This window comes from Nelumbo nucifera, chromosome 1, assembly GCF_055504915.1.
Source record: "Nelumbo nucifera cultivar China Antique chromosome 1, China Antique-T2T, whole genome shotgun sequence".
Classification (NCBI taxonomy): Eukaryota; Viridiplantae; Streptophyta; class Magnoliopsida; order Proteales; family Nelumbonaceae; genus Nelumbo; species Nelumbo nucifera.
In genome coordinates this window covers 182,187,309-182,215,069 of record NC_142649.1, presented here as the reverse complement: position 1 = coordinate 182,215,069, position 27,761 = coordinate 182,187,309, and the positions used below count along the sequence as shown (strand labels likewise).

At 40.5% G+C, this 27,761-nt stretch overlaps 1 protein-coding gene across 3 annotated transcripts; it reads right to left on the bottom strand.

Moving 5' to 3' along the window:
• Positions 1–743: 743 nt before the first annotated feature.
• LOC104600224 (uncharacterized protein At3g49140) lies at positions 744–27,731 on the bottom strand. Of its 3 annotated transcripts, none has more exons than XM_010263073.3 (11): positions 25,924–27,726; positions 25,750–25,840; positions 25,450–25,678; positions 25,181–25,283; positions 25,002–25,069; positions 24,748–24,912; positions 24,498–24,623; positions 22,695–23,024; positions 21,537–21,689; positions 1,700–1,795; positions 744–1,050 (listed from the first exon to the last, which is right to left on the bottom strand). In XM_010263073.3, the coding sequence occupies exons 1-11, from the start codon at positions 26,015–26,017 to the stop codon at positions 946–948; spliced, it is 1,560 nt and encodes a 519-aa protein (XP_010261375.1). In that variant the 5' UTR covers positions 26,018–27,726; the 3' UTR covers positions 744–945. The 3 variants fall into 3 exon arrangements, with proteins under 3 accessions (XP_010261375.1, XP_010261376.1, XP_010261377.1); XM_010263074.3 differs by having other exon boundaries at positions 25,936–27,724; XM_010263075.3 differs by lacking the exon at positions 1,700–1,795 and having other exon boundaries at positions 25,924–27,731.
• Between the last annotated feature and the right edge of the window lie 30 nt (positions 27,732–27,761).

Sequence of the window (27,761 nt, the reverse complement as noted above, 5' to 3'; positions counted from 1 at the left end):
TTTAAGACTTTGTGACATGTTTTTCAAACCCATGTCCAAGGGTAAAATTGGAAAGAGATGAAAAAATAACAATTTACCCAAGAAAGTGGGTGTTGCATAAGGACATGGGAAAATAAGAAACTTCATTTACCTAGATAAATCAAACAAAAAAAAAGAACATGGGTAAATGTATTTCCGAAAATAGAACATGGCCTTAGTCCTTTCAAATTCTCTTCAAATAGGTCATATTGTCAAAAGAATTCGGTACTTCACTGGTACCCGAAAGTATATAAATCCCAACGAACAATAAATTGGGAACTGATTTTGATTTCCAAAAATTCTATTTACACAAAAATTCAAAGCGAAGATGTTTTATTTAACAAAGCTTTTCTATTCTTCCTTTTCTTTTTGTTATTCTGTCTTATTGAGACCTGCTATGCTGTTGCAGGTTGCAGGAAATAATACGCCGGCTGATTCAAGGAGTGAAACCTAATCAAAGGAAGTTGGGAAAGGATGATCAACGCGAACAATGTCCTCTGTTACCAGCTCTACCAGCCTCCTACCTCTCAAGTCTCAACAAGAATGCTTTGCTGATCAAAGATCTTGATGTTCATTCTGTAACTTGTTCACAGTTCTATTTTCTTTATCAACATCTCCGTTTGCAAATTGTCCAATTGCTCTTCATTTAATTGTTCCCAGCTTCCAACCACGATAGAATTGGCATTTGCTAAAAACAATGAAAGTAAAATATAGACAGCGAGAAGTATGGCAAAAACTCTGATCAAATAAATGAAAGGCAATGGATACCCAGCACCTTCTGTATATATTTCACATAAAATACATAAGATGCGTATCATTTCAAGGAACAGCTGACCTGACAGATTCGATTCAGGGACCCATAAATTACAAAAGAAAAAAAAAGAAAAAAAAACAATTAAGCAAATGGAAATGTACAACCCAATAGAGTCAGCATTCCTTCTGGTGGGCCTGTTGCGGCTTTGGTAATTTGTGGTGGATCCTTGGGAATAATAGTTCACGAAGTTGTCTCTCAGCACTATACTCTGAAGTGGCCTGCAAATAAAATTCATTCTTTCATTTACAGAGATAACATTTCAAACTCCTGTCCCCAAAAATTTCGGATATGCTAGGCTCTTCAGATTCATAAGATCATAGGAACAGAAGCTAAAAAATCAAATTGTAAGAAATGAATTTCACATTGAAGATGACATACCAATAGGATTACAATGCAATCTAGCAGTCCTGAATTGTGCATCTACCAGCTTCTGGTCAAACTGATAGAGACCCAATCCACACTGCACTGTGTTAGGATAGAGATCTGTTACCAACACAACGCTCCCAACATATCACTGCAGCCACACATTGGGAACATCTCCCTTGTCACTCATGGGGAGATGTTCCCAATGTGCGACTGTGATGGATGGTTGGGACAGTGTTGGGAGCAATTGTTGGTAGCAGATCGTAACTCTTTGTATTAGTTCATAACACAAAAGGAAACTTAAGAAGACACCTTAACTGAAATTGGTTTGAGTCTTCTTCATGATTTTATCCGAAGCAGAAACCTCAAACTTACAAAAGGAAACTTAAGAAGACCCCTTAACTGAAATTGCCTGACTAGGGTGGTTGAATTCAAAGAGATTACAGAGCAACAGAAACTTCAAGTGCATATTAGATATAAAGATTTTTAATCACCAAAGCATACCCGTGTCTTAAAAGCAAACCGCAATGTCTGGACCTGTGTTCCTGAGCAAACCCTCAAATCAAAACCAAGACTATCTACACCAACAAGCGCTGCCTCCTGTATCAATTTGCAGCAACAGTCAATATCTAAGATACCGATTCTAAAATTTCATGTACTCTAGGAAAATTCAGATTAGGGTAGATGTGCAGTTACTCCACAATACAAGCTCATAATCAATGTTTTAAAACACAGAGGCGACGCGAGGCATTCCACTACCTAGAGGCATGAGGTGTAGTTCAGAACGCAAGAGGCGTAAGCCTCCTCAAATAGGAGGGGGGCTAGGAGGAGGAAGGGGGATCTCATTTTTTTTCTTTATTTTTAATAAAAAAATTTTATATTAAGAAGAATAAAGATGCATAACATTAGTTGAAAGGGGGGGTCTTGTCAAATTGGAGGCGAGCTCGCTTTTCTCGCTTGCCGGAGCGGAGCAAGACCCCCCTAACTCAAAAAAACAAATTAGACTGCATCGAAAAGGGGGCGGGGGTTCGCCCCCCAACAGAAGGGGCAGGGGTCAAACCATTTTCTCTCCCCTTATCTTTTCTTTCCCTTTTCTTTCCCTTTCCTTTCCTTTCCTTTTTTTTTTCTTTTTTCTTTTTTTCTTTTTTGTCTTTTTATATAAGATGTGCATGAGGTGTACGCCTTTAGCATGCCTCATGAAAAAAGCGCATGAGGCATACGCCTCTTGCACCTAAGGCATACACCTCAGAGGTGTCAGCGCCTATGGCATACACCTCAGGGCATTTTGGGAGTGCCTCGCCTAGCGGCGCACCTCCAGGCATACGCCTCCCACGCCTTTTAAAACACTGTTCATAATGCATGTAACCTTTCTCCTAGGGATGCAAACAAATCGGATCGGATTCAAATCAGGGCATATTCAAATCCGATCCGACACTGTTCATGTCGAATCCGATCCAATCGGATCTGATAGGACATGATCCTCTGATCTGATCCGATCTGACTTTTTAAAAAAATTTAAAAAATTATTAAAAGAAAAATAAAATATACTAATTTAAATAAAGTAAAAACAAAAAATACAAGTACTTTTTAATTATTTTCATCATATATATACATGTTTTTATAAAAAAAAATATAACAAATTTATAAAAATACAATATAAAAATGTATTTATAAATAAATGAATAACATATATGTATATATATATATATATTTATAAATATATAATATATATCAGATCAAATCTTCTCGGATCGGATAGGGGTGATCCGAATCTGATCCGTTCCAACGATCCGAACAGGGGTGATCCAAATTCGACCAAATAGGATTGGATCTCAGATCAGATCACGATCCGATCCATTTTCACCCCTAAACTTTCTCCCCCTCCTTCCCTCTCTTCTCTCGGCCCTAATTGGGTCAATTGGGAGCTTCCTACATGAAACTATGTATTTCTGCCACATTGAGGGGTCTTGTGGTCAATCCAAACCATCTGCCAGATAAGGTACCCACTGGATTGGTATGTGTTTAATCCCACTGTCCATCACCCTTATGTTCCACCCACCTTGTATTGGAGCTTTGCCCAGTTGATTAGTCATTCATTTTTTAACATAAAGGTTGTCCATAAAATAAGACTATCTTGAACATGTCACAAGGTCGGTCAAAATTTTCCATTGACATAGGATGGGAAGAGGAAAACTGCCATTCCTTTTAAGATCCAAACTAATTTTCCATGTAGAAGATTCCTGGGTTATTTTGAAGAGCTCACTAAACTCAACTGGCAAACCCACAGTATACATTCATGCATGTGTGTATTGGAACAAATTTGCTAGTTGGATCATTTAGTGAGAAGTCTAAACAACCCAGGAATCTTCCACTGTTCCATGTGGCAAATTAGTTTTGAAACAATCTTATGTTCCTCTCCCCAACCTATGTCATGAAACAATCTTATGTGTAAAAGACGTTGACATACAGTCAAAATAAGCCCATCTATGGGTACCTTTTGAATTAAAAATTGAAATTTAAGAAAATCTGGATTGGCCATAGGATGATTTGGACTGTGAGAATGCAAACATGCACTATGTCTGATCCAGAGTTCCCCTATCTGATAGCAAATCTAGATTGGTTGTAGGATCCCTAGAGTTGCATAAATTGGTGGGGTCATCTACAGAGCTTCCTTGCTTGACCTGAATATGTACATTGTTTGCAGAGAAAAAAAAAATTCTTTCCAAAACATTCAAACAACATGAAGGGTTCACTTCTTCTTTTATGATGACTGGTGGGTAATATTGCAAGTCCCCAACTACAAGTCACATGGCTCTCTTTTGTTCCTGGAGTTAACCAAGCCAAACAGCCACAGGGCAGGCACCATTTCTACACATTACACTTCTCAGAATGGTACAAAATTTTACTACAGTCTCTTTTTTTTTTGTTTATGAAAACTGTAATGTAAGTTTTGTTTTCAATTGAAGTTTTGATAATAGAAAATCTATAATATTTATTAATTAATTTATTTCGTCAAATAATAGGAAACCTGCAAATATCAGCAATAAACAGAACTTGATAACAAAGAGTAATGTTTTCTCTTTATCCTCCTAGCAAACTGCGGGGAATAACAATTAGTCATCTGTTGAGACTTCTAAGTAATATTAAATGGTTAACAGGTTTCAGTGAGCACTGAGACATGGACACTTTGGAAACAAAGTCAAATAAAATATAAACTAAGGGGCTGATCATATGAGTGGTTTTGTTTTGAAAAACAAAAAATACATGTTGGTAAGCACCATCTTAGTATAGATCTCTCTAAACCCAGTCATACCACGTATCATAACAGGAAAATTCTAGTAAGGGAGCCACTTGGCCATTTTCCACTTTAAATTCCTGTTAAAGACCTCAGAAGCCCCAAAACATGCAATTTCCATAAGAGCTCTGATAGGAATGAAAGCCCACACTCAGGACCAGGCCAGGTTGATACAGCCCAAGCCCAAGCTCCAAGGGACTTGGCCAAAGGCCAAGAGGAAATAGGCACATGATACCACCACTCAACTTCGTATATTCTGGAAGGCCACATCAGTGTAATTAGTTACTCAGTGTTTTCCTTCATGTGCTCTAAGAGAGTATAGATACTGAGACAAGTGGTTGTCTACTTGTCTATAGAAAAACTAAAATAACAATTAGTCCACAATTTCCATATGAGATCCAAGAGACCAAGATTCCCTTGCGCAAGACCATTTCCAATGGCACAAGCTGCAACGTGTATGTAAACAAGGATAATCAATAGAATATTTCAAAGTGTACTTAATTAGTAAAAATAAGTTTGGTTGAAAAGAAAAAGAAAGGCAAAGAAAATCTAAAAGAGAGTAACTTTCCTTAGTTTGGTAAACAAGGGAAACCAAAAGACAAAAGAAAGTTAAGGCAAGATAGGAAGGTAAGTTTTCTCTTTGACTTCTTGTACTTTCTCTACATAAGGTAGAGAAAACAAAAGAAAACAGTGGAGAGAGTGAGAAGAAGCCAAGCTAGCTGTCAGCAGCCAATTTTTGGCTTAGCTCCTTCACTTTATGCCTTTGTTCTCGCTCCCAAACTTTAAAATCATTGAGATATGTCAACTACCATATCCCATCCCAAAATCATGACAATCAATCATAGAAACTGATAAGCCCCAAGGACCAAACCTAAATTCCTCACAAGATTCAACAACTTAATTTACGTTTCAACTCAAAATCTCTAGAGTTGATCATCCCATTGACAAATATTCCAACTGCACCAAGAATTATAATCTTGATGATCAAATCCCTCTCAGTAATTCCAAAACCCTAAATTAACCCACCCATTCAATTTCAACCGTAAATTCCCTCATTTCCTTCCGAAACTAGCAAGATTCCAAGTTAAAACCTTAATCTAAGCTAAATCTTCCAATTCAAATCTCTGATCAAAGATCCATCTTTTCCGTCAAATCTAAGATGTTTAGTAATGCCTACCCGCCAAATTTCACCTTGAGATTCCCTCATTTGACCCGCCATCAAGCAGAGATTCTATTTCAGCAAATCTCATTGATTAGAGCACATCATGCCATGGATCTCCATCATTCCAGATTTATTTGACCAATCGGACCTCACCACCATGTTCAAAGACCCAAAAAACCCCAATATGTCAATTTTTACGGCCTAACTCCTCCATTTAACCATTAAACTAAAAAGATTATTTCAGTGCTCCAGATTAAATCGCCCTTAGTTGGCCTTGATCTAAACATTTCGGCCAATCAGCTTGCTCCTAATAGGCCAAATAAACCCAAAAACCCCAAAATAACCCTTCTTGGACCTAGGAAGTGACATAAAGGCCATCTCTAATTTATGTTTTCTGCCATTAGCATGCCTAATTTGAGCCCTTCAAGGTCAGATACGAAAACCACTTCATTGGGGGGTCAAAAACCCCAAAATCTCTTCAATCTTTCATTAGGAACCATCAACAAATGATGATAGGAAGCTTTTACAAGCAAAATCTTCGAGATTTCACGCATGGAGAAAGCCCTATGAAGTCTTGGATGCGTGGAGAAGAAGTTGCAGACGTGGTTTGCTTTCTATCCTCTATAAGTCGTGCATTTTTTAAGGGAAAATGGGAGAAAAACGAAGGGAGAGCACCCACAATTCAGAGAAACTCGACCTTGAGTGAAAACATATCCAAACCCTATGTCAATGGGAATCCTAGGGTTTTGACAGGCATCCAGATCACTCCAGCTCTCCCAATCTCGTCCCTAACTCATAGCTAAGTCTAAGAAACTCTAAAATATACATTTCCTACCATCCAAGAACGTTTGGAATCGAACTACCAACGAGGATCACCTTCAACGTGCATTTTAGAGTCCATCTTAGTTGCTGGAAATTGTCTGTCAAGGCTACACTTGAGAGGTAATCTTCTCAGCTCATCTTGTTATTGTTTTTGCTTGATTTTTAGTAATTTTAGTTGATTTCTAAGTCATTTGCTTGCTTATTGTGGTGGTAAGTTTGAAGGAATTTAAGGTTCATGGAAGGATTCTTTAGTTTTATCAGCCAATGGTGCTTAAGGGATCACTAAGGGATGACTGGCCAGAGGTTGAAGTGAACTGAGATGGAGAGAGGTCGAAGTGAAGGAGTTTTCCAGAAGGTGAACAGGTGGAAAACTGAGTTGAAGGTTAAGACCAAGAGAATCTTGTTCGATCTTGGAAGGGCTGGAGGTAGGAACCTTTTGAAAATCGGAGAAGATAGGAGGACGATGGTCCTCCTAACTGATGCAGCTGTGTTGTGGTTGAAAGGATTTATTGATCGAGTAACCTACTCTAACAGGAAAGAAGGCTGGAGGAATTTTTTAGAAGTACACAGGAAGAGATTTGAAGTTGAGTTGAGAAGAAATGAGAGAGGATGGTTCATTGCTATCAGAGTTTTTTGACAATAGGAGACAGATGGTATGTATTCCAAAAGGGAAGGAGGTCCAGGGATGGTTGGCTGTTGCAGACAAATTACAACAATATTTGTTACATATTGATAGTGGCTTGAACAAGGTACTAGATGCAAACAAAAAGGAGTCTAGCGAACATAACCATTCGAACCAAATGGTAGTTGACGAAAGTGATGAGGTACAGGAAACTACAAAACAGAGCTTTTCTCTTTGCAGAGAAGCAATTGCTAGTTCGATGGGGGTTAAAAGATTCTTGATTGAGGTGGAGAAGAGTATCTGGGAGAGAAGAATGGTGTTAACAGCTAATCAAGAAGTGAAGGATTGGAGGAAAATTGCTGGACACAGTGGTGTGCAACCTAGGAACAAAATCCGATGTAGCTTTGAAGCCTTTCTTTGATAGGAAGGCAATCATCGATGTAGGTGATGGAGAGTGGGACTTCACTACGTTCAACTCTGAACAGGGATTGCTCCAGCTCCAAAATTGGAAGCCACTTTGTAATGAGATGGAACACACCACTAGAAGCTTCACGCTTAAATTGTTTGATCTTCCGTTTCATCTTTGGAACGAGCCGAACCTGGAGAAAATAGTGAGGTTGATGGGAGGAGCCTTGGAGGAGATTTATCTTCAAGATTTATATGCTGCTGAGGCTATTGCAGGGGTGAAACCAGAGTTGCTGCCCAGATCCATTGAAGTGTTCTCTGATGGTTTCTGGTATCGTGTCTGGTTGATTTCAGAAGTGGAAGTGACTCTTTGGGGAAGAAGAACCGAGGTTGAAGATGCTGATGTGGCGGGCTGGTGTACACGTGGCTTACAATCAGTGGTGAGGAATAGTGGCGAGCAGAGAAATCTTAATGGGGAAGCTGAAAAGTCGATAAAGGAAAATCAAGGGTTAAGTAATATATTTAAGGCAAAGATTTCAAAAAATTTTGAATTAATAGGAGCGAAAGAGGCCCGAGCTTCCTACGCTGACATGGCCAAGAGTGGTTGTGGGTCGATTAAGTATAAACCAAGAACCGTTTGCTCTGAACCAACCGGGAGTAGGCGCGATTCAATCCTTGGTGTGAAGACCAACCCACGTGATTTTTTAAGTGATCACGTGGGTTGGGTGAAGAAGCCTGCGACTGTAGACAGTAGCCTCTGTCTATCTTCTTCTCCAACAAAGGTAGCTGGGGCTGGTTTCATACAGTCACAAAGGACCGATCTTGGATCAAGGCGCCCTTGGCAATGGGCATCTCGCACAGATGCGGAGTCGGTTAGTGCTGTCCAGTCCTACTCAGACAGGCCAAACCCAAGGTATGCACGAGCTAGTGTGGATGAGAGGGAGGCAGTGGATGAAGATTGGATGGCCTGCATTGTGGAGGAGGTTGAAGGAGAGGAAGAGTTTGAAGATTCGACCAGCCTAGGAAGTGTAGGGGAAAGGAAATTGCAGTTAGAAGAAGTTGAAGCCACATTAAATCTAGAGTGGCTCTTTACAGAAGATGCAGAAAACGGAATTAATGTTGGTGTGAAGGCTCGATCTGATAGAGAAGAGGAGGCCAACGTAGCTGAGCACAGACAAACCCACGGGGATGGAAACTTTCGCTCACAACCAGAAGTTCCATTGCCAAACCAGAATGCTAGGCAGGTTATTTGTAAGGAGGTTTCTGAGGCTTCTCAGTGGCAAAATAGAACTATCTCAGTAAGGGGTAAACAGAAGGGTGTAGGAAGTAATCTTTGTGTTGTACAAGTGAAGGGAAAGCTGTCTGTTCAGAACCAAGCCGAGGACACAGAAAACATTCACAATCCAAAACAAGGAATGACAGACAATATTATCAATCCTTGCAATCCCACCCGAAATCAGAAAAACTCAGGTATCTGTGTCCATTCGTTTTGTGTTACTAATGATTGCTCTTTGTCTGTTGTGCTAGATTCCATTCCCATTCAAGAGAACGAAGCACGTGTTGGAGAAGAGGGAACAAAAGAGAATAGTAGAAGTGGAGAGGCTATTGAGAAAGGTGAAGGGGAAGAGGAGGTAATGGAAAGAAATTCAAGACTTTGGGAAATTTTTAAGAGGCTATTGGATGAGTTTGAGGAAAATAACATACAGAAGGAGATGGCAGGTGGGTTAAGTGTGAGGGTACAAGTAAGGAAGGAGGATCCAATAAGCAAAATGTAAGGGAGGTGAATAGTGAGGATTCTGTGGCAGCATTTGTGGGGAAACTTGGGTGTAACTTGAAAGATCCAAATGATCTTAAAATTTTCCTACAAAATGAGGGAGGTAAGGTGAGGAAGAGGAAACTGAGTGAGGCTGAAAGATTGATGAGGGATATTGGAGGAGACAAGAATCTGGGTGTCAAAGGGGAAAGAAGGAAGGGGGTTAAGTAATGATTTACTGGAATTGAGGCGGGGGGGGGGGGGAAGAAAAAAGAACAAAATGAAAATTGTCAGCTGGAATGTTAGAGGGTTGGGAAGTGCTAGAAAAAGAGCAGTAATTAAAGAGGCAATTAAGAAGATAAACCCAGATATAGTTATGCTACAGGAGTCTAAGAGAGCAGATTTTGATGTTAGGTGGGTTAGGAGCATTTGGAGAACTAGGGGAGTCAGTTGGGCTACCGCACCTTCTTGGAGGTCTGCAAGGGGTATAATAACATTATGGAAGAATGAGGTTGGCATAGCAATGGAGGAGTTGATAGGCCAATTTTCAATTTCATTGAAGTTTAGGCAAGTGGAGGATGGATTCGAGTGGGTGTTAACAAATGTCTACGGGCCTAATGATTATAGAGAGAGGAATCTATGGGAAGAGTTGGGGGATATAAGGGGCTTGTGGGATGGACCTTGGTGTTTAGGAGGTGATTTTAATGTAATTAGGTTTTCAGAAGAAACAAATAATCCTAGACAGAGGGTGACTACACGCATGAGAAAATTTAATCAATTTGTAGAGTTTCTTGAACTCAAAGAGATTCCTTTGGCACATAGTAACTATACATGGTCCAACCTACAAGTGAATCCCATATGCTCTAAGCTGGATAGATTTCTTTTTTTTTTTTTTGATGAATAATAGTAAGTTTATTGATTCAGAAGCAAATTAGAGTGAGTTCATACATCATCCCAGTGAGAGGCGCGAGCTGCAGCCCCTCCTTGAAACTTACAAGTAAACTAGGAAAGAAAAACAAGAATCACAACTGAGCCCAAAATAATTCTTCCCTATTTACCCCTTGCTTAGCTAACACATTTGACAAGGTATTTGCTGATCTCCCCACCCACTGTACAGTGACCAATATATTCCTTGTCAACCAACTAAATTTCTTCATTTCATTCTTGTATTGCCACATAGCCTCTTCAGAATTTTTTCAACCAACCCACCACCACTTTGGAATCCCCCCTCGATTATTAGTTGTTGTACCCCCAGCTGGTTTGCAAATTAGACCCCTTGTACAGCAGCTAAAAGTTCTGCCCTAATGGAATTCCCAATTCCCAAAGGACCTGAGTAGAGCAACAAAATCTCTCCCTTCTCATTTCTCAAAGCACCCCCCATTCCGGATAATCCTGGATTACCCATGCTGCTTCCATCAAAGTTCAACTTAATTGAGCCTTCGGGTGGAGGAGACCAGCTTGTAATTGATTTGGCCTTTAAAGATGAGCACCTTGCTACTGCTAACCAATTTCTCCAAATGTCATTAAAGAAGAACTGACGAAAGATTTCCAAGGTCTTCAGCCAATGTATTGCCCTGTTTAACACACAGTCTTTCAAATCTTGGCTGTTCCTTTCCTTATCTTGAAAAATTTTGAGATTCCTTTCTTTCCAAAGAGTCCAAGTCAAGGCAGCACGAGCACATCTCCACATAATTCTCCCTATTTTTGTAGGCCAATAAAAGGTAGAATGGTTGAAGAGCATGTGAACTTCTGCTGGTAGACTCCAACTACCCCCAAACAACGAAAGTAGCCAAGCCCAAAGGTCTGCAGAAAAGGGACAAGATACTAATAGATGGTAACAATCCTCACTGTGAGCTCTATAGAGGATACACCAATTAGGAGAAATACAGAGAAAAGGTCTTCTCTTTTGTAGGTTGTCTAAAGTGTTTACTTTCCCATGGAAAACTTCCCAACAAAAAGCCATAATTTTTGGGGGGACTGGCCTACACTAAATTTCTTTTGACGGAAAGGGTTGGTGAGTAGAAAGTTGAGAGATGGACTTGAAAAAAGAATCACAAGTGAAGGTTCCATTGGGTCTAGGAGTCCAAATCCTCTTATCTGGCTTGGAGGGATCCAAACAAATCTGATTAAGACACCCAAGCAAAAAAGAAAGAGACTCAATTTCAGCATCCCTAAGTCTTCTACGAAAACCAAAATCCCAAGTAGGATCTAAGGGTGTTCCCAAGGGTGAGACAAATTTTGAGACCACCTCTTTTTTGTACAAGAAAATAGAAAAAAGCGAGGGGAACAAATCCTTTAACGGTGAGTCTCCTACCCAAATATCCTCCCAAAAAAGGATAGAGTTGCCAGAACAAACTTCATTCATGATAAAATTGAGGAATTGAGGAAGGGTGTTGTGAATAGCCTTCCAAGGTGCTGCTAGGTTAACTTGCCTCGATACACCAGCATCCCATCCATTCTCTGACCTCCCATGAATGCTTCCCACCACCTCATGCCACAATCTCTCTCTTTCCAAAGGCCATTTCCCTAACAGAGCTTGATTCTTTCTAATTACCCTCCCAATTCCCAAACCACCCTCTTCTTTACTTCTGCACACAATTTCCCAAGTAACCAAGTGATCCTTTTTCTCTTGTCCCGGCTCCCATAAGAAGTCTCTCATCAACTTCTCCAGCTTCCTAGCTTCCCTAACTGGTATCCTAAAGACAAACAAATAATAGGTAGGTAAGTTAGCCAAGGTAGCTCTTATTAGGGTAATTCTTCCTCCTAGAGAGATATAGTTCCTCTTCCAAGAGACTAATCTCTTCTCAAATTTTTCTAACACTGGGGTTCAAAATCTACTCTCCCTAGGATTTGCCCCTAAAGGAAGCCCTAAATATGACATAGGCCAAGCAAAGGTGGAACACTCAAGACACTCCGCAATAGCCTCGACCTCCCCTACCTCCAAATTTATACCTGCTACGCAACTCTTTTCCAAATTTATTCTCAAATTAGAGACACTTTCAAATCCTTTTATTAGCTCCTTTAGGTTTGCTACCTTTTCACTAAGACCTCCTTCACAAAAAATCATTAGGTCGTCTGCAAACTGAAGGTGGGTGACGGGGACTTGGTGTCTCCCTATTCTCCAACCCCTAATGGCATATTCGCTGTCAGCCTTAGTAATGATCCTACTAATCACATCAGCTACTAAGGTAAAAAGGAATGGTGAAAGTGGATCCCCTTGCCTGACACCCCTACAAGCTGGAAAAAAATCCCTCACCGTACCATTTACCAGAATAGAGTAGTGACAAGTACTGATACACCCAAAGATCCAACTACACCACTTGTCCCCAAAACCACCATTCCGCATAACCTCTAATAGAAACTCCCAGTCCACCAAATCATAGGCCTTTTCAAGATCCAATTTACAAATGAATCCTTTCCTACTAGACCTTTTCATTTCCTCCACACACTCATTCGCAATTAAGATCTGATCTGTTATTTGTCACCCTTGAATGAAAGCCCCCTGAGTTTCACTAATGATGGTATGGAGGACTGTTTTGATTGTCAATGAGAGCACTTTAGCCAGAATTTTATAGATGCTTGTCACCAGACTAATAGGCCTATAATCTTTTGGGTGGTTGGCATCATTCTTCTTAGGTATCAAGGCCAAAAAGGTGGCATTAATTCCAAGGATTATAGTGTGATTGTCTGCAAATTCCTTAAAGACTTCAGCTAGATCCTCTTTCAACACCTCCCAACAGTCTTGACAAAAACCCATTGTAAAGCCATCTGGACCCGGAGCCTTGGATCTATCCATTAGAAAGACAGCTTTCTTAATCTCTTCTTCCTTGAAATCCCTTTCCAGCCACCTTGCCACTCCTTCATCAATATCCTTGGCCAATCCACCCTTTCCATGACTGTTCTCTCACTCAAAGGCCTTCTATAAATCGATTTGAAGTGGTCCACAAATTTTCTGGCTATGTCATCCTGGTTGGTAATCACCTCCTCTCCTATCTCTAGTTTGGTCACAAAATTCTTTCTTCGTCTCCCATTGGCCAAATCATGGAAGAATCTAGTGTTCCCATCGCCTTCCTTAATCCACTTGTGTCTAGATTTTTGTCTCCAACTGATTTCTTCCCTCAATAACACTTCTTCCAACTCCTTTTTTAATTGTCTCCTTAACACTCTGTCCTCCTCGGTCAGCCCATTGTGAGATTCCTTTACATCCAAATTCTCTATTCGAGAGATTAAGCCCAATTTTTGCTCCTCAATTCTACCAAACTGATCTCTATTCCACTCTTTTATTTTGGCTCTCAACCTTTTTAATTTCTTGTGGAACTTGATCCCCTTCCATCTTACCCCCCTCTCCTCCTCACCCCACCACTCCTTCACTTTTTTCACAAAATCTGGATGGGTAATCCACATATTTTCGAATCTAAAAGGTTTGGATCCTATAGGAAAAGACTCAGTTCCTATTTGGATAGGACAGTGATCGGAGGTGACCCTGGGTAATGCCCTAGCAACCAAGTTTTCCAAACTATTCTCCCAGGCAAGGTTAAAAAGGAATCTATCCAACTTCGAGCACAAAGGGGTTTCCTGAAGGTTGGACCAAGTGTAACTGGCTTGCAGCAGAGGTATTTCCTTCAGTTCACAATCTTCAATAAAACCATTAAATTTCCACATGCTTGTTGAGATTACCTGTTGGGGATTACTGGTTTCATCAGAGAATCTAATGACGTTAAAATCCCCGCCCAGGCACCAAGGACCATCCCATAGCCCCTTAATTGCATATAGTTCCTCCCACATCTCATTCCTCTCTCTATAGGAATTAGGGCCATAAACATTGGTTAAGACCCATACACACCCATTTTCTACATTCTTGCACTTAATGAAAACTGAGAATCTGCCTATCAATTCTTCCACTACTTCCACCACATCCTCCCTCCATAGTGTTACAATCCCCCCCGAGGCTCCCCAAGAAGGAGACGAGCTCCAACCTAAACCTCTAGACCTCCAAAAACTCCTCACCCATCTCCCATCTAATTCCATCAGTTTGGATTCTTGTAACAGCACACTATCAGGTTTTTCCCTTCGGAGTAGGTCTTTGATCGCCCTTCTCTTCCTTGCACTCCCTAACCCTCTTAAATTCCAGCTAATAATTTTCATCGATACAAAATAGCAAAGGACCCAATAAGAGGCCATATTCTCCTCATTTTAGGCCCTTCCTCCTATCCCCTCTACCACTGAATTCTAAATCCCCCTCAATGTCTGAGATTAGCCTTTCCACTTCAGATCTTTTTTTCTTATTTGTTCCTCTTGCCCCCCCCCCTTCCCAATTTCTCCATCCTTTCCAGCCAATGTTTGAGAAAGAATTTTACCCTTCTCACACTTATTTTTGCTACAGCATCTTTCTACGAGTCCTTCCTTTTTATTTTGTTCCTCCATCATTGTACAGATCAACTCCCAAATTCTATCTGCCTCCCCCTTACTACTTCCTTCCAACACCCTCTCTCCTCCTTCCACTATCACCCTCTCTCTTGCATTAGAAACTCCTGGATGGGAAGTTGGGATATCTGTTACAGGCATAGCAAACAAGTCAGTACCTAAAACAGAATTGACACCCATACCTGATAGAACAGGGGTAGGACTAGAATCACTGAAAATGACTTGCTGACAGGCGGCACATGGTTTTAAGGCCTTTCCCCTTTTTGGACAAGGTTGGGAAGTAGACATGGTGAAAGAATCACTTCCTGACAACCTACCCACTTGGAAAACCTTTCTCTGTGTTTCCGACACTGGAATACCCGCATCCATCCTCACGGCCGATTCTTGTCCCTCTCCACCAACATCCTGTAATTCATTAGACTCAGGGTCAGCTCCCTCGACGAAGAGAGGAGTTTTCACAGCTTTAGAACCAATTTCTTCACCATTCCTAGTCTTCCCGCCACCTGCCTCTTCAGTCTCTTCCTCTAAGAACAACTCTGTATGCAAACTTTCTGTTTCAAGAAGATCATTGTTGCTTTTTGGAGACAAACTTCCCAGACTTAGCGTTTCATCTCTATCAGAATCGTCGTTACTGTTTTGTTCACTCAACCAATCTTCAAGCCCTGTTCTATTCTCATCACTAGGCTTCATGTATCTCGGGTTGCGCCTATCTGGTGAGAGACGGTTTGCCAGGTTGGATGGGACCCACTGTAGAGAGCCTCGAGACTGCGAGCCTTGAGACTTTTTGCGCCTGAACTGTTCGGTCGAGAGGAAGGGTTCGGGGTTGAAGAAGATAGACGCTTTATCTCGTCTATCAGCTCATCCCTCCTCCCAGTCACGTGCTTACTTAACATGTTCCTCGGCCCATCTGTCTTATAATGGGCCTTGGGCTCAAGACTATAGGAGCCCAACATTAAATCCTTTATTTGAAAAGCCTTCTCCGGCCCACCATAATAGGGATCCACTCGATTGGGCCCTTCTTTTCGTCCCACGTAACCACTTAAAGAGTCACGCCCCCTGTTTTAATGGTCGAACCAGCAACCTTCCCTGTCTGAGATTGCTGGTTCAGCTTTCTCCCTTTCGACAATAGAAGCTTTTTGTCTTTTTCCCCTGACACCACCTGCGCAAAGGATCTGCCATTTGTCATACCCTCTTCTTGCTTTCTCCAGGTTTGACCTTCCAACTGCCCCAAAGCTTTTTGGCTTCCCAAAATATGTTGGCCCTTTTTAGTGAAACATCCCTTCCCATTTGAATTACCCAATCTCACTAGTCCACGTAGTGCTTCTTCTTCCTCCTTCACCCCTCCTACCAACCGAGCCTCCTTCCATAGCCCTGCTTCAATGGAGGAAGCTAACCACACAGAGACAAAGCTCCCCTTTGTTTGTACCTCTACCTTTTGTGGAATTTCTTCTGGCTTCACACCACTTAGCAGGATCACTACTGAATAGAGATCGCCCCAAAAAGCACCTTTCAAGATTCCTCCACACAACACAGCTATAAACTCTACTATTTCTTGTTTTCATAGATGGAATGGCAAGCCTATTACATGCGCCACCACACCATCTTCAACAAAAAAATCCTTGGAGTTGGATGTTGGATTCCATTTGAAGACTGTGAATGATCCGAACTCGGCCTGAACATTGATGATAGCTAATATTTCCAAATCATTCTCTAATGGATCTAGGATGGCTTTACAGTTATCGAAGGGGGTTACTATGAAGACACTCTTCAACTTCAACCTGGTTGCCAGTAAGTCAGCTACCCTCCTCCAATCATTAACCTTTTCCTTGACTTGTATCACAAACTTACTATCCCACTCCTCTCTCTCTAGACCTCCCATCATTCTGCAATGGCCTTTTGTTTTTGCCATGACCACTGGCCCTTGTTGTACCCTGTTGTTACTGAGATAAGCCTTCTCCTCCCTTATGGAGACTTTTTTCTCATTTGCTACTCTTTGAACTAAGAACTCTTTGAGCAACCAGTCTACTTCCCCCCAGCCTTGGTTCTGTTTTCCTGCTGGTAGACACACCAGTTGCCTCTGTCCCTTCCCAAAAAATCCAGTCAAAGCTATGAAGAACCCCTTTCTATTCCTCTTACATTCAACAACATATCTTCTCCCTTCTAGTGTACTAAAATCCTGCCAGTTTATCTGCTTACCTTTTGAACAGGCTCCAGCTATGAACTTTCTTAGCCACTCGATCACTTCTAATCCTTCCAGCAATATTGTACCCTTTTTCGCTTCCCTTACCTTCAGGCTTACCTTCCCCTTGATTCTCATCTCTTCGAACAGGAGATTTTTTGCTTCTATCTTCAAGGATCTCCTCCACTGACCTGCCTGCACGAACTCCATCCCCTCCATTTTCCCTCCCATCTTAGTTCCTCACCCTCTCCCCCTCTAAATTGCCTAGATGTCTTGACAACTATTAGATTTCCTTTTTCAATAGATTGGGAGGAACATTGGGGTAGTTTGACTTCTAGAGCACTTCCAAGGGTAACTTCAGACCATTGGCCTATTATGATTGGTGAGGAAGAGTTGGGAAATACAGAGCCTGCCCCGTTCAGATTTGAAAATATGTGGCTACACTACCCGGGTTTTATTAATAAAGTCAAGAATTGGTGGATAGAGAGTGATCCTATAGTAGAGTGGAAAGGGATGAAGTTCCATAAGAAGCTACAATTCTTGAAGGGTAAAATTAAGGAATGGAATAATTTAGAATTTGGGAGGTTAGAAGAAAGGAAGCAAGTTGTGATTGCACAACTGGAAGATTTCGATGTGAAGGAGGGGAGGGGTTGTATTACACAGGAGGACAAAGAACAAAGGTGGAAATTGTGAAAACAATTAGAGGATGACTTGCTCAAGGAGGAAATTAGCTGGAAACAAAAGTCGAGGTGTAAATGGTTGAAGGAGGGGGATAGGAATACTAAATTCTTTCATGTTTTGGCAAGTGGGAAAAGAAAGAAAAATTTTATCTCAAGTTTGGAAGTGGAGAGGATCACTTTATGTAATCAGGGTGAGATTGCTAGGGCGTTTGCAAACCATTTCAGATCTATCTATAGAAAACATTTAAGTAATAGGGTGTTGATTGAGGATATGGAATGGCAAAACCTAAGTTTAGAAGATAGGGAATGGTTAGAGAGAAATTTTGAGGTGGAGGAAGTAAATGAAGCAGTATTTTCTATGGATAGGTCAAAGGCTCCAGGCCCAGATGGTTTTATGATGGCATTTTATCAAGACTGTTGGGAGATTTTGAAAGAAGATTTAATGCCGGTCTTTGATGAGTTCCACAGAAGAGGAGTGATTAATCCAGGGTTGAATTCCACATTCATTGCTTTGGTTCCCAAGAAGAGAGAAGCAACACATCCAAGGGATTATAGACCAATCAGTCTAGTAAATAGTTTGTATAAGATCATTCCGAAGGTTTTGTCCCTTAGGATTAGACAAGTACTCAATACCATTATATCAAATAACCAAGGGGCTTTTGTGAGGGGAAGGCAAATAATCGATCAAATACTTATAGCAAATGAGAGTGTGGAGGACTTTAAGAAATCAAGGAAAAAGGGTGTTGTTTGTAAGCTAGATTTGGAAAAAGCTTATGATTTGGTAGACTGGTCCTTTCTGCTGGAGGTGATGATGAACTTTGGGTTCAGAGATAGATGGTGCAGGTGGGTTTTGAGGTGTATTAGGACTTGCCACTACTCTATTTTGGTGAATGGAACGGTGGTGGACTTCTTCCCAGCTTTGAGGGGAATAAGACAAGGAGACCCCCTTTCTCCTTTCTTGTTCACCTTGGTTGATGATGTCTTAGGGAGATTGATCTCTAGGACAAATTCTAGAAGTCTAACCAAAGGGTGGAGAGTAGGTAGGGAGAACATACCACTCGCACATTTGCAGTTTGCAAATGATACGATTTTCTTCCATGAAGGAGGGGACATGAATTGGATTAGGAATTTGAAACTTACAATACAACTCTTTGAGCAAATGTCGAATCTGAAGTAAACTTTGATAAAAGTTGTGTTGTAGGTGTGAATATGGGGGAAACTGAGATCCTTGCGTGTGCAAACATTTTGGATTGTTAAGTGTGGAATTGGCCTCTAATTTACCTTGGTCTTCCCCTAGGTGATAATCCTCAAAAAGGAAGTTTTTGGACTCCAGTTGTGGAGAGGTTTGAAAAGAGACTTGCATCTTGGAAGAAAAACTATCTATCTCTTGGAGGAAGAATCACCTTAATTAGGTCTACTCTAGCTAACTTGCCCATTTATTACCTTTCAGTTTTTAAGGTGCCTGCAGGGGTGGCTAGCAAGTTGGAAAAGCTAATGAGAGATTTCCTGTGGGAGCCAAGAGAGGAGGAAAAGGACCATAGGGTTAAATGAGAGAGGGTGTGTAGGAGTAAGCAAGAGGGAGGGCTAGGCATTGGGAACATAAGGAAGAGGAACTTGGCTTTACTAGGGAAATGGTTGTGGAGATTTTCATTGGAGAAGGAAAAACTGTGGGCTAAGATAATTTGTAGTATTCACAAGCTTGCAGAGAATGGTTGGGACTCTAGGATTCTAGCTATGTCTACAAGAGTATCACCTTGGAAATCAATCCAAGCTATTTTGCCTCTGTTTTCTCCTTGGATCATGTATGACTTGCACTCGGATAACCTCATTATGTTTTGGGAACATGTTTGAGTTGGGGAGTCTCCTTTGAAAGACCAATTTCTGACCCTTTTTGCAATATCCACCTTCAAAAATGAACCAATTGCCACATTCCTTGTTCCTTTAAATTCAAATTCTGGGTTTGGTTGGAATTTGGGTTTGAGAAGAGCACTCAGGGATACAAAATTGGATAGTACCTCAACTCTCTTGTCCATTCTTGATGGGGTTTTCTTGGAGCCTACAAAAACAAATAGTAGGATTTGGACTTTGTCTCCTTCCGGATCCTTTACTTGTGCCTCCTTTTTTAAAGCCCTAATACAACCGGAAATTCCTATTGGCTTGTCATTCCCTGTCAAGGAAGTGTGGTGTCAACCTATACCTCCGAGGGTTGGGAGTTTCTGTTGGGAAGCTTTCCTAAAAAGAGTTAACACAGGTGATTTACTTCAAAGAAAAAGACCCAATAGCCATTTATCTCCACACTGGTGTGTTCTGCAAAACTACTGGTGAGTCTGGTTACCACTTACTAATATCCTGTGTTTTGGCAAAAAGTATTTGGGAATGGTTTACTTCTTTGTTTGGGTGCAGGTGGATCTCCCCAACAAATGTGCAAAGCTTGTTTTCCTCTTCTTCTCTTGACTGCCCAACAAAAAGATCAAGAATCATGTGGAGATGTGTGAGAGCTGTTGTTTGTTGGACAATATGGGAAGAAAGAAATTCAATGATCTTTTCAGAAAAGGAGAGAGGTTTGGAAACTATGCTAAAAGTGATTCATATAAGAGTAATACACTGGCTGAAAACACTAGATGAGTTCACAGATTTTTCAACAGATGATATGTTAAGAAAATGGAAAGAAATTGCTTAGGTCAGTCTCAATTAAGAAAACCTTGAATCTCACATGGAACACTCCACCTCCTGGTTTTATCAAACTGAATTTTGATGGCAGTAGCATGGGGAATCCAGGGCTTTCAAGTATTGGGGGGTGTTAAGAGATGAGAAAGGTAATGAAATAGCTATGTTCTCTGGCCCAATTGGAGTGGGAGACTCTTTAAGGGATGAGGTGTTAGTAGCTTTAGAAGGGGTACAAAGGGCTAAAGATCTAAATGTCAAGAAATTGATTATAGAGGGAGATTCTGTGATCGTAGTGGACTGGCTAAAAGAAGACACTTCTAGATGTGGAGCTATAGTAATGAAAAGAGAAAGTTCAAATGGCTGATCAAGAATATGGAAGTTCAGTGTACTTGGGTAAAGAGAAATGCGAACTCCTTTGCTGATGGATTAGCTAGGCAAGGGGTTAATAGGGTGTATAGGTTATGGGCTCAGTTATAATTGTTGTTTTTATCAGTTTGGGTGCATTCCCAACTTCTGGGGAGTTAAGATACCTTAGCTCCATTTCTTTGTAAGTTTACTACTATTTAATGAAATCTGTTGTTATTAATAAAAAAAAAAAGGTATTTAAGGGAGAGAAGAGAGCGGTTTGGGGAATTCAGTACCCACTCCCTGAAAACATCCCCATTAAACCATGGTTGACATTTTTTTGAAGAAATTGTTTTCCATGAACTTTACAGTCCTTCAGCCCTTCCTTGTGTTCTAGTCTTGTTTGTTGATTAAGTAAATCTAATTTGTTTCCTAGAAGCCTAGATAGATCTCAAACTGGGTTGTGTTTGCAACTAAGGAGAGGGGTGCGTAACCCCTTCCCTCCCCTTATTCAAAGAACTCTTGAAATTCTTTTTCTAGGCCAGTGAGAGTGGAGTCCCTATTTGTCTAAAAATCTGAACCGTTCAACCTGAAAAGAGGACCCATTTCCTCTTAAACAAAAATGGGTGGTGACTCTATTGGGCCGACCATGAGCGTTTTGGAGCTCACACTAGCACTATTCACTCCTAAAAGAAAATCTTTCTTTTCTTTTCTCTCATTTTTCTCCACAACCAAACACAATGTAAAGATACTTGTAATGCGGAGTTTCCCGGTTTTGTGGGGACATATAGTTTAAAATTTAGTATATTCAAACACACAAAAATTGAAGACTGGTTAACAACATGCAAGTTGTGCATTGGAAATAGTATAAACCTCCAACTGCCAGGGAGCACAAAGTGACTCAATGACCCTTCATTTCTCATAAAAATACTCAGACAATTGCCACATGAGGTACAGAAACTTATTCCAAAGCACAGAATGCAGTACCTCCACTTGAACATTCTTGCATCTCCAACAGAGAGATTTTAAGGCTTCTGTGATCTTTTCCCCGCTAGCTTTCAGACGGGATAAAATTTTCGCTGATGAATGTGCAATAGCATCTGGCTTAGCTTCCTGAAAATCTTCTATTGCCACAACAGTCTGTAGGGAGGTCAAATGGAAAATAATGTTCACTGTAGTTTTGGAGATTGAATACATTACATACAAAGACATGTCCAATAAATGTAAGTCAGCAAAGAATTTATGATATGTAAAATAGTTAAAATACATACAAATGAATTAAAAACAACAAAAAAAGATAGGCTTCATCATTGATATCTAGACTGGAAGGAAAAAAAAAATAGTTCCACAAAGTAGAAATAGCAACAATTGGGAACAAGAAATAACTTTTTTGTAACAAGATAATTTTAAGAAGCCTGTCTTTTGAATTAGAATATCAATCTATCAGTTATTGCACAGTCTCTCTGAACCATAGCTTGATGAATCAACTAATAATAAAGGGGATTTTTTTTTCTTTTGACAAGTGGCAAAAAAGTAAATGCCAAATCCAATCCAAACCTCAGAAAAACCTGGATAGCCGGAACAAACATTGGGTAATGGCCCTTAAGTAGGGGTGTCAACGGTATTCGAAAATCTGATTTTGAATTCAAGATTCAACATAATCAAATTAAATTTGGGTATGACCTAATATGGTTTGATAAATATCCGAATTCGACCAATCATTTAATTCTTATATATAATATATAATATATAAAATATTTAAATATTTTATATAATTTCTATATAATATTTAAGTTATGTAAATAATTTATATATTTATATACATTATATAGATAAAATATTTATTTTATATATTTATTAATTACCTAAAATAATTAACTGGTCAAATTCGAATCGAATATTTAATCGAATTCGAATTCAAACATTGATTTTCAATATCCATCGGGTGTCGAATCGAATTTTCTAATCGGATTCAGATTCGACCCGTTTACACCCCTACCCTTAAGATTGGATTACCAATAGAAGATACAAAATACATTGTCTAATTTACCATGCATGCTTTCAAAAAAGATGGCCTGATGTCGTAAGTAGTTAACAAAAGCAATTAACTACTGTCAAAAAGAAACTACAAAGCTCAGAACATGCCTGGTTTCCATGTGCCAAAATCAGCTGAATCTTAACAATCTCCAATTTGTAAAACGAAGTCCTAGTTCTTAATCTTTCATTTTTGTCCAATTCCTCTGCCACTGGATTATCTTCAGATGTTGACTCACCATTAGCCATGCCAATATCTTCCAGTTTATTTTCTGCATTTTCCTCAACCTGATTATTTGAGTTATCATTTCTGCGCTCATGGCCTGGTATATACTTTTGGATGAAAGAACTCTCTTCATTAAAGGCAGGTCTTAGAAGGCCTTGTATAGCAAGACCAGCCGGAGGCTGTTCCATCCAGTCCACAGGAAGATCAGATGCAACCTAAACAAGGAAACACAAATTTAGGGTGACAGCAAGAACCATTGCAAGCAGTAGACAAAAGAAGAAGAAAAATAAAATGAAGAGTCATAATTTTTTACAAGGATATTTCTAGGTTGTTTTTGGTACTGTTGGTGTTTAAACCTGCAATGCTTTGAGTTGAAACAGGCCGCATTTGGAAGTGCATAAACACTGAACCAAATTGAATTTGCACTCCAATTCAGTTTTGCAGGCATTTGATAAGAATACGTTTTTGTACTGAAAATGACAGCAATTTTGTTTTTTTTTCCTGCATGTTAACATTCAAAATGGGAGGAAACTTTGCTTCCAAAAAATGGATGCAAAGTTGGTCAATGCAAAAAAGGTAGATCACAGTCTAGGAATTTGTGTTTGTACCCATAACAACCAAATACATTTAGTGAGAACGCAAAACCAAACCAATTTGCATTTTCATGAAGCACATAATTTGCATTTGCACTCTTACCGAACGCAGCCTTAAAACACAAGCACTATTGTTTGTACTTGAACCCTACTTTGTAAGAAATGCATGTTTTTCATCCATGTCAGCATCACATCAGTGCCACATCAGTCAGGGTGTTGAGACTTTGCTTCCTAGGAAACATCAAATTGATGTTTCTTGAAACACCCTTAGCATGGATTTCCATGTGAAGTGTTTTATGGGCATTTTAACTCAAAGCATCTCCAATCAAACAGAAAACTGACTGTTAACTCAAAGTGTCTGTGTAGCACTGATATGGCAGCATATTTATACTTCAAGCGCCAATGGTACCAAACAGCCCCTTAGATGTAAGTGTAAGGGGATGAACTTATATGTTGTGGATATGATAGTACAGAATAACCACAGACACATCACTGTGGTGACATCATCACAGGATAACTGTGGCCACCAACAATAGTTGACTGCAGACATCTCCTCCATTCACAGAAAAAACCACTGTCTTTAGATGCCAGACACAGACAGATGCCAGGCCACGGCAAAGCAAGCTGCTGATCAGCGGCACAAAAGCGAGGCCTGCAATCAACAAAAGCACCATACAGGCATGCGAGACATTCTGCATACGACATGTGGTAAGACAATAGAAGTGAAGGCCGTTACAGTCTGTGCAGGCTTCTAACTGGTCACCCACCATAGAATCTAACGTGTGTCCCTATCAAATCAGCCTAGATGTACAAGTTAACTGCCTTGAAAATATTTTCTGGAGTTCCTCATTCCATGCACAAATGATCCCTCTTCCTCTTCTATAAATAGCAGTCCCCTTGATGGAGGAGGGACAGACTCTCTCTTTCCCATTAATTCCTCCCTCCATTAGCCTTTGTTTACCTCCATTAGGGACTGAGCCCTAATCTATGTCTCCTTCTCAACTTCAAAGCCTAGACCACCACCACCACTGCCTTAGGATAAGATGATAGGATACTAAAAATATTAATCAATGTTACCATACTCGGTTAACTAACCTCAGCCAGCCTTTTAGCAAAATACATTGGATGAGAAGAACGCATTGTCTCTAATTTTGCCCAGTCACCAAGTGTCTCATCAGAATCCGATTCATCTTCCTCATCTTCAAGAATTGCAACCCAATCCTATGAAAATTAAGTAGAAAAAAAAAAGAAAAGAGAATGAAAACAAGGAAAATCTTAAATAGTAGAGTTGTTCCATAAATAGAAAATCCAAAATGATACCACAAAATCACAATTATAACCACACCTTTTCATGGTCATCGTTCTCATCTTCATCTTCATCTTCATCCTCATCAATATCATCACTATCTTCCTCTTCTTCAGCGATTTCTTCAATGCCAAAGTCAATATCAGATGCCATCAGTTCCATCTCCCTAAGCATTTCCATAGTATCCAGGCCTATAATCACTTGCTGCATTCAATATCATGATTGCCAGTGAGACATTTTGAGAATCGGTCAACTCATAAACAGTAGTAAGATCAGAATCCAGAAGTTTATACCACATAGTTATTCTCAGAAGTTAGAGTTTGCAGAATGTCTTGATCTTCATTCACCTGGAAATAAAGATCTGGAACATGCCCGTATCATTTAAAAGTTCGATAAGGAAACCGAGGATATCTATGCCAAAATACGCCATGACGAAACTTATCTATTAAGAAGCATGATTAATCCTACTTACTCCCATGTTCATCAGTTACATAAGGCAACTCGGGCCAGAAGATGTTCTCGTGAACTTCATCATTAACCGATAAAGAAAACATGAGAGTTGCTTTGCTGTTTACCTACACAAGGAGGAACCTCCATGATGGACTAAGAACTATATGAGCCAATCATGATTATGTTTCAAATAGAGTAACTAGAGTTATCAATACAATGTGTATCTAGTGAAAGCCTTTTTTAGTAACATGCCAATAAAGTTTTTTTCTGGATACAGAGAGCTTGTAGTACCTCAATTATGGTTCTAGCAGTTTCAGCGGCAGTGAGACTTGCTTCTTCACTGTCGTCCTGCAACGTAGGCTCCGCTATCTCCTCAAACGGATGGTAACGAGGCTTCCCATTCCGATCCGGATGAGCAGAGGCCGAGCCTGCGTGGTTTGCTGCTGCCCGAACTCTGGTTTTCAAGATACTGTTTCTTGTTGGGAGAGAACAACCATCAATGAGCCTTGGAACTCTGTTCCTGTAAATCAATTTCACAGCTTGTGAGCTCCAACTGAAGCACGACCACCGGAAGCAGTTCCAGAAAAGTACCAGGGTACATCAAGACTGCCGCCGTAAGACAGACGACGGGAAGTAATGTGGACGCCGACGGGGTCTTCGGAGCTCCATATGGGACGATAATCTAAGACCAAGAAATGTTCAAAATAAGAAAATTAGATATACAAAAGGAGAGGTGGATTTTGAGGATAAATGAATAAAAATTACAGAAATAATCACTTGCTATGCCGCCAGCGGAGCAACAACCGCCGGTTGTGGTGACGCGAAACCCCATCGCCACGGATGATTCGATCATCATCATTTATCCGGTCTCTCTGTAATCTGTGACGGTGGCGCTTTCTTTCTTCCACTAAACAAGATGAGAGGTGAGGAGGTTGGGTAAATTACAAAGACCCCCTGTATTATGGGGTCTGTGACAAAGACCCCTGTACTTTATTTTGAGATAAAAACCCCTTTATACTATGACCGTAAGAAAAACCCCCTTCTGTTAGTTTTCGGTTGAAATCCACCGTTTTAATTCCTATACTACCATTATAATAAATATTCAAACAATTGGGAGAAAAGCACTGTTCATCTTCCCCGAACAGCACCCCAATTCCTGCTTCTAGCCTTAGCCGCCCAGAAAACCACAGATCCAGAAGATCTCTTCAAGCTCTCCCTCCAAGTTGCCCTTACCGAGCTCTGCGAGAAGTTGTTATCGGCTTCCAAGATCAGCGACCTCAGGACATGGCTCAGCGCGGCAATCACGAACGAGCAGTCCTGCTTGGACGGGCTACAAGAGTTGAACAGCACCACCGCTGCAACAGTGCTTGAAGAGTTGAGGGTAGCAATGAAGAACTCAACCGAGTTTACAAGTAAACCTGGTGGTGATAGATTAGGTCGTTCGGGTCAACAGATTAGCCGAGCGGAGCGGCGCTCAGAATGATTCTTTATGCATTTGATGCTCAGAATGCCGCATTTGATGACTGCAATCAGTATGCCGTATTTGATGCTCAGAATGATTCTTTATTTAAAGTGGCTTCAATTTCATTTGCACTGTGTCTGTTGACTGATAGAGTGCTCTTCTGATCTCTAATGATCACGCCATACCCGACTGATTCATGGATGAGTCTCAGAGAAAAACATGGTTTCTTTGGATTACTCGGTCAGGGACCAGCCCTTCAAGTCCTTGAACTTTTAATATAGAAAATCACTATTACTGGGCCTCAAAACCGACTACCACCATCACCAATTTTTAAAAGCTGGATTGCATGTGGGCCTTTAGCTTTACTCGACCCATCATACAACAATGAACAATGTATGTATGACCAATCGGATCCACAGAACCGTTTCCTGCAGCAGTCTCCGGTCACCAGGGTGCATGGACGAGATAGAGTCTTCAAACTGGGTTAGGCAATCACGCAGCGTGACCACGAGAAGAGGATCGCCGTTGACCTTGGGGATAAGCTTTGTGGGTAAAGAAGCGAACTTTAAGAACACGATAAGGGCAACTTGGAGGGAGAGCTTGAAGAGCTCTTCTGGATCTGTGGTTTTCTGGGCGGTCAGTGAAGAATGGAGAGCCTGAGAATCAAGATGAATAATGCTTTTTTTCCAGTTGTTGTAACGGAAAAATCTACAATTTTAACGAAAAACTAACGGAAAGAAGTCTTTGTCTCACGGTCATAGTAAAGGAGGTCTTTGTCGCAAAACAAAGTACAAGAGATCTTTATGACAGATCATATAGTAGGGAGGGGTCTTTGTAATTTATTTTTTTTATTTGTTTTTTGTTTTGGGAGGGATTAGATACATACAATGGGGGGAGGTAAGTGATGGGCTATCAAATCATGTTATTTATTCTTTATGGGCTTTGGTCAATCCGGCCCATTTGCTAGTCCTGGTGGTTCGGTGAAAAGTCGGACGACTCAAACAAATGTTTGAGGGTGGAGTCGCTTCGGCTCCTTTTGGTTTGTGGGAAAACAAGGTATCCCCAACGCAGATGAATTAGAAGACCAATCCATCGATAGAGAGCCTTGCGCACGGGCCCAAACAGAAAGAAAAATGAAGTC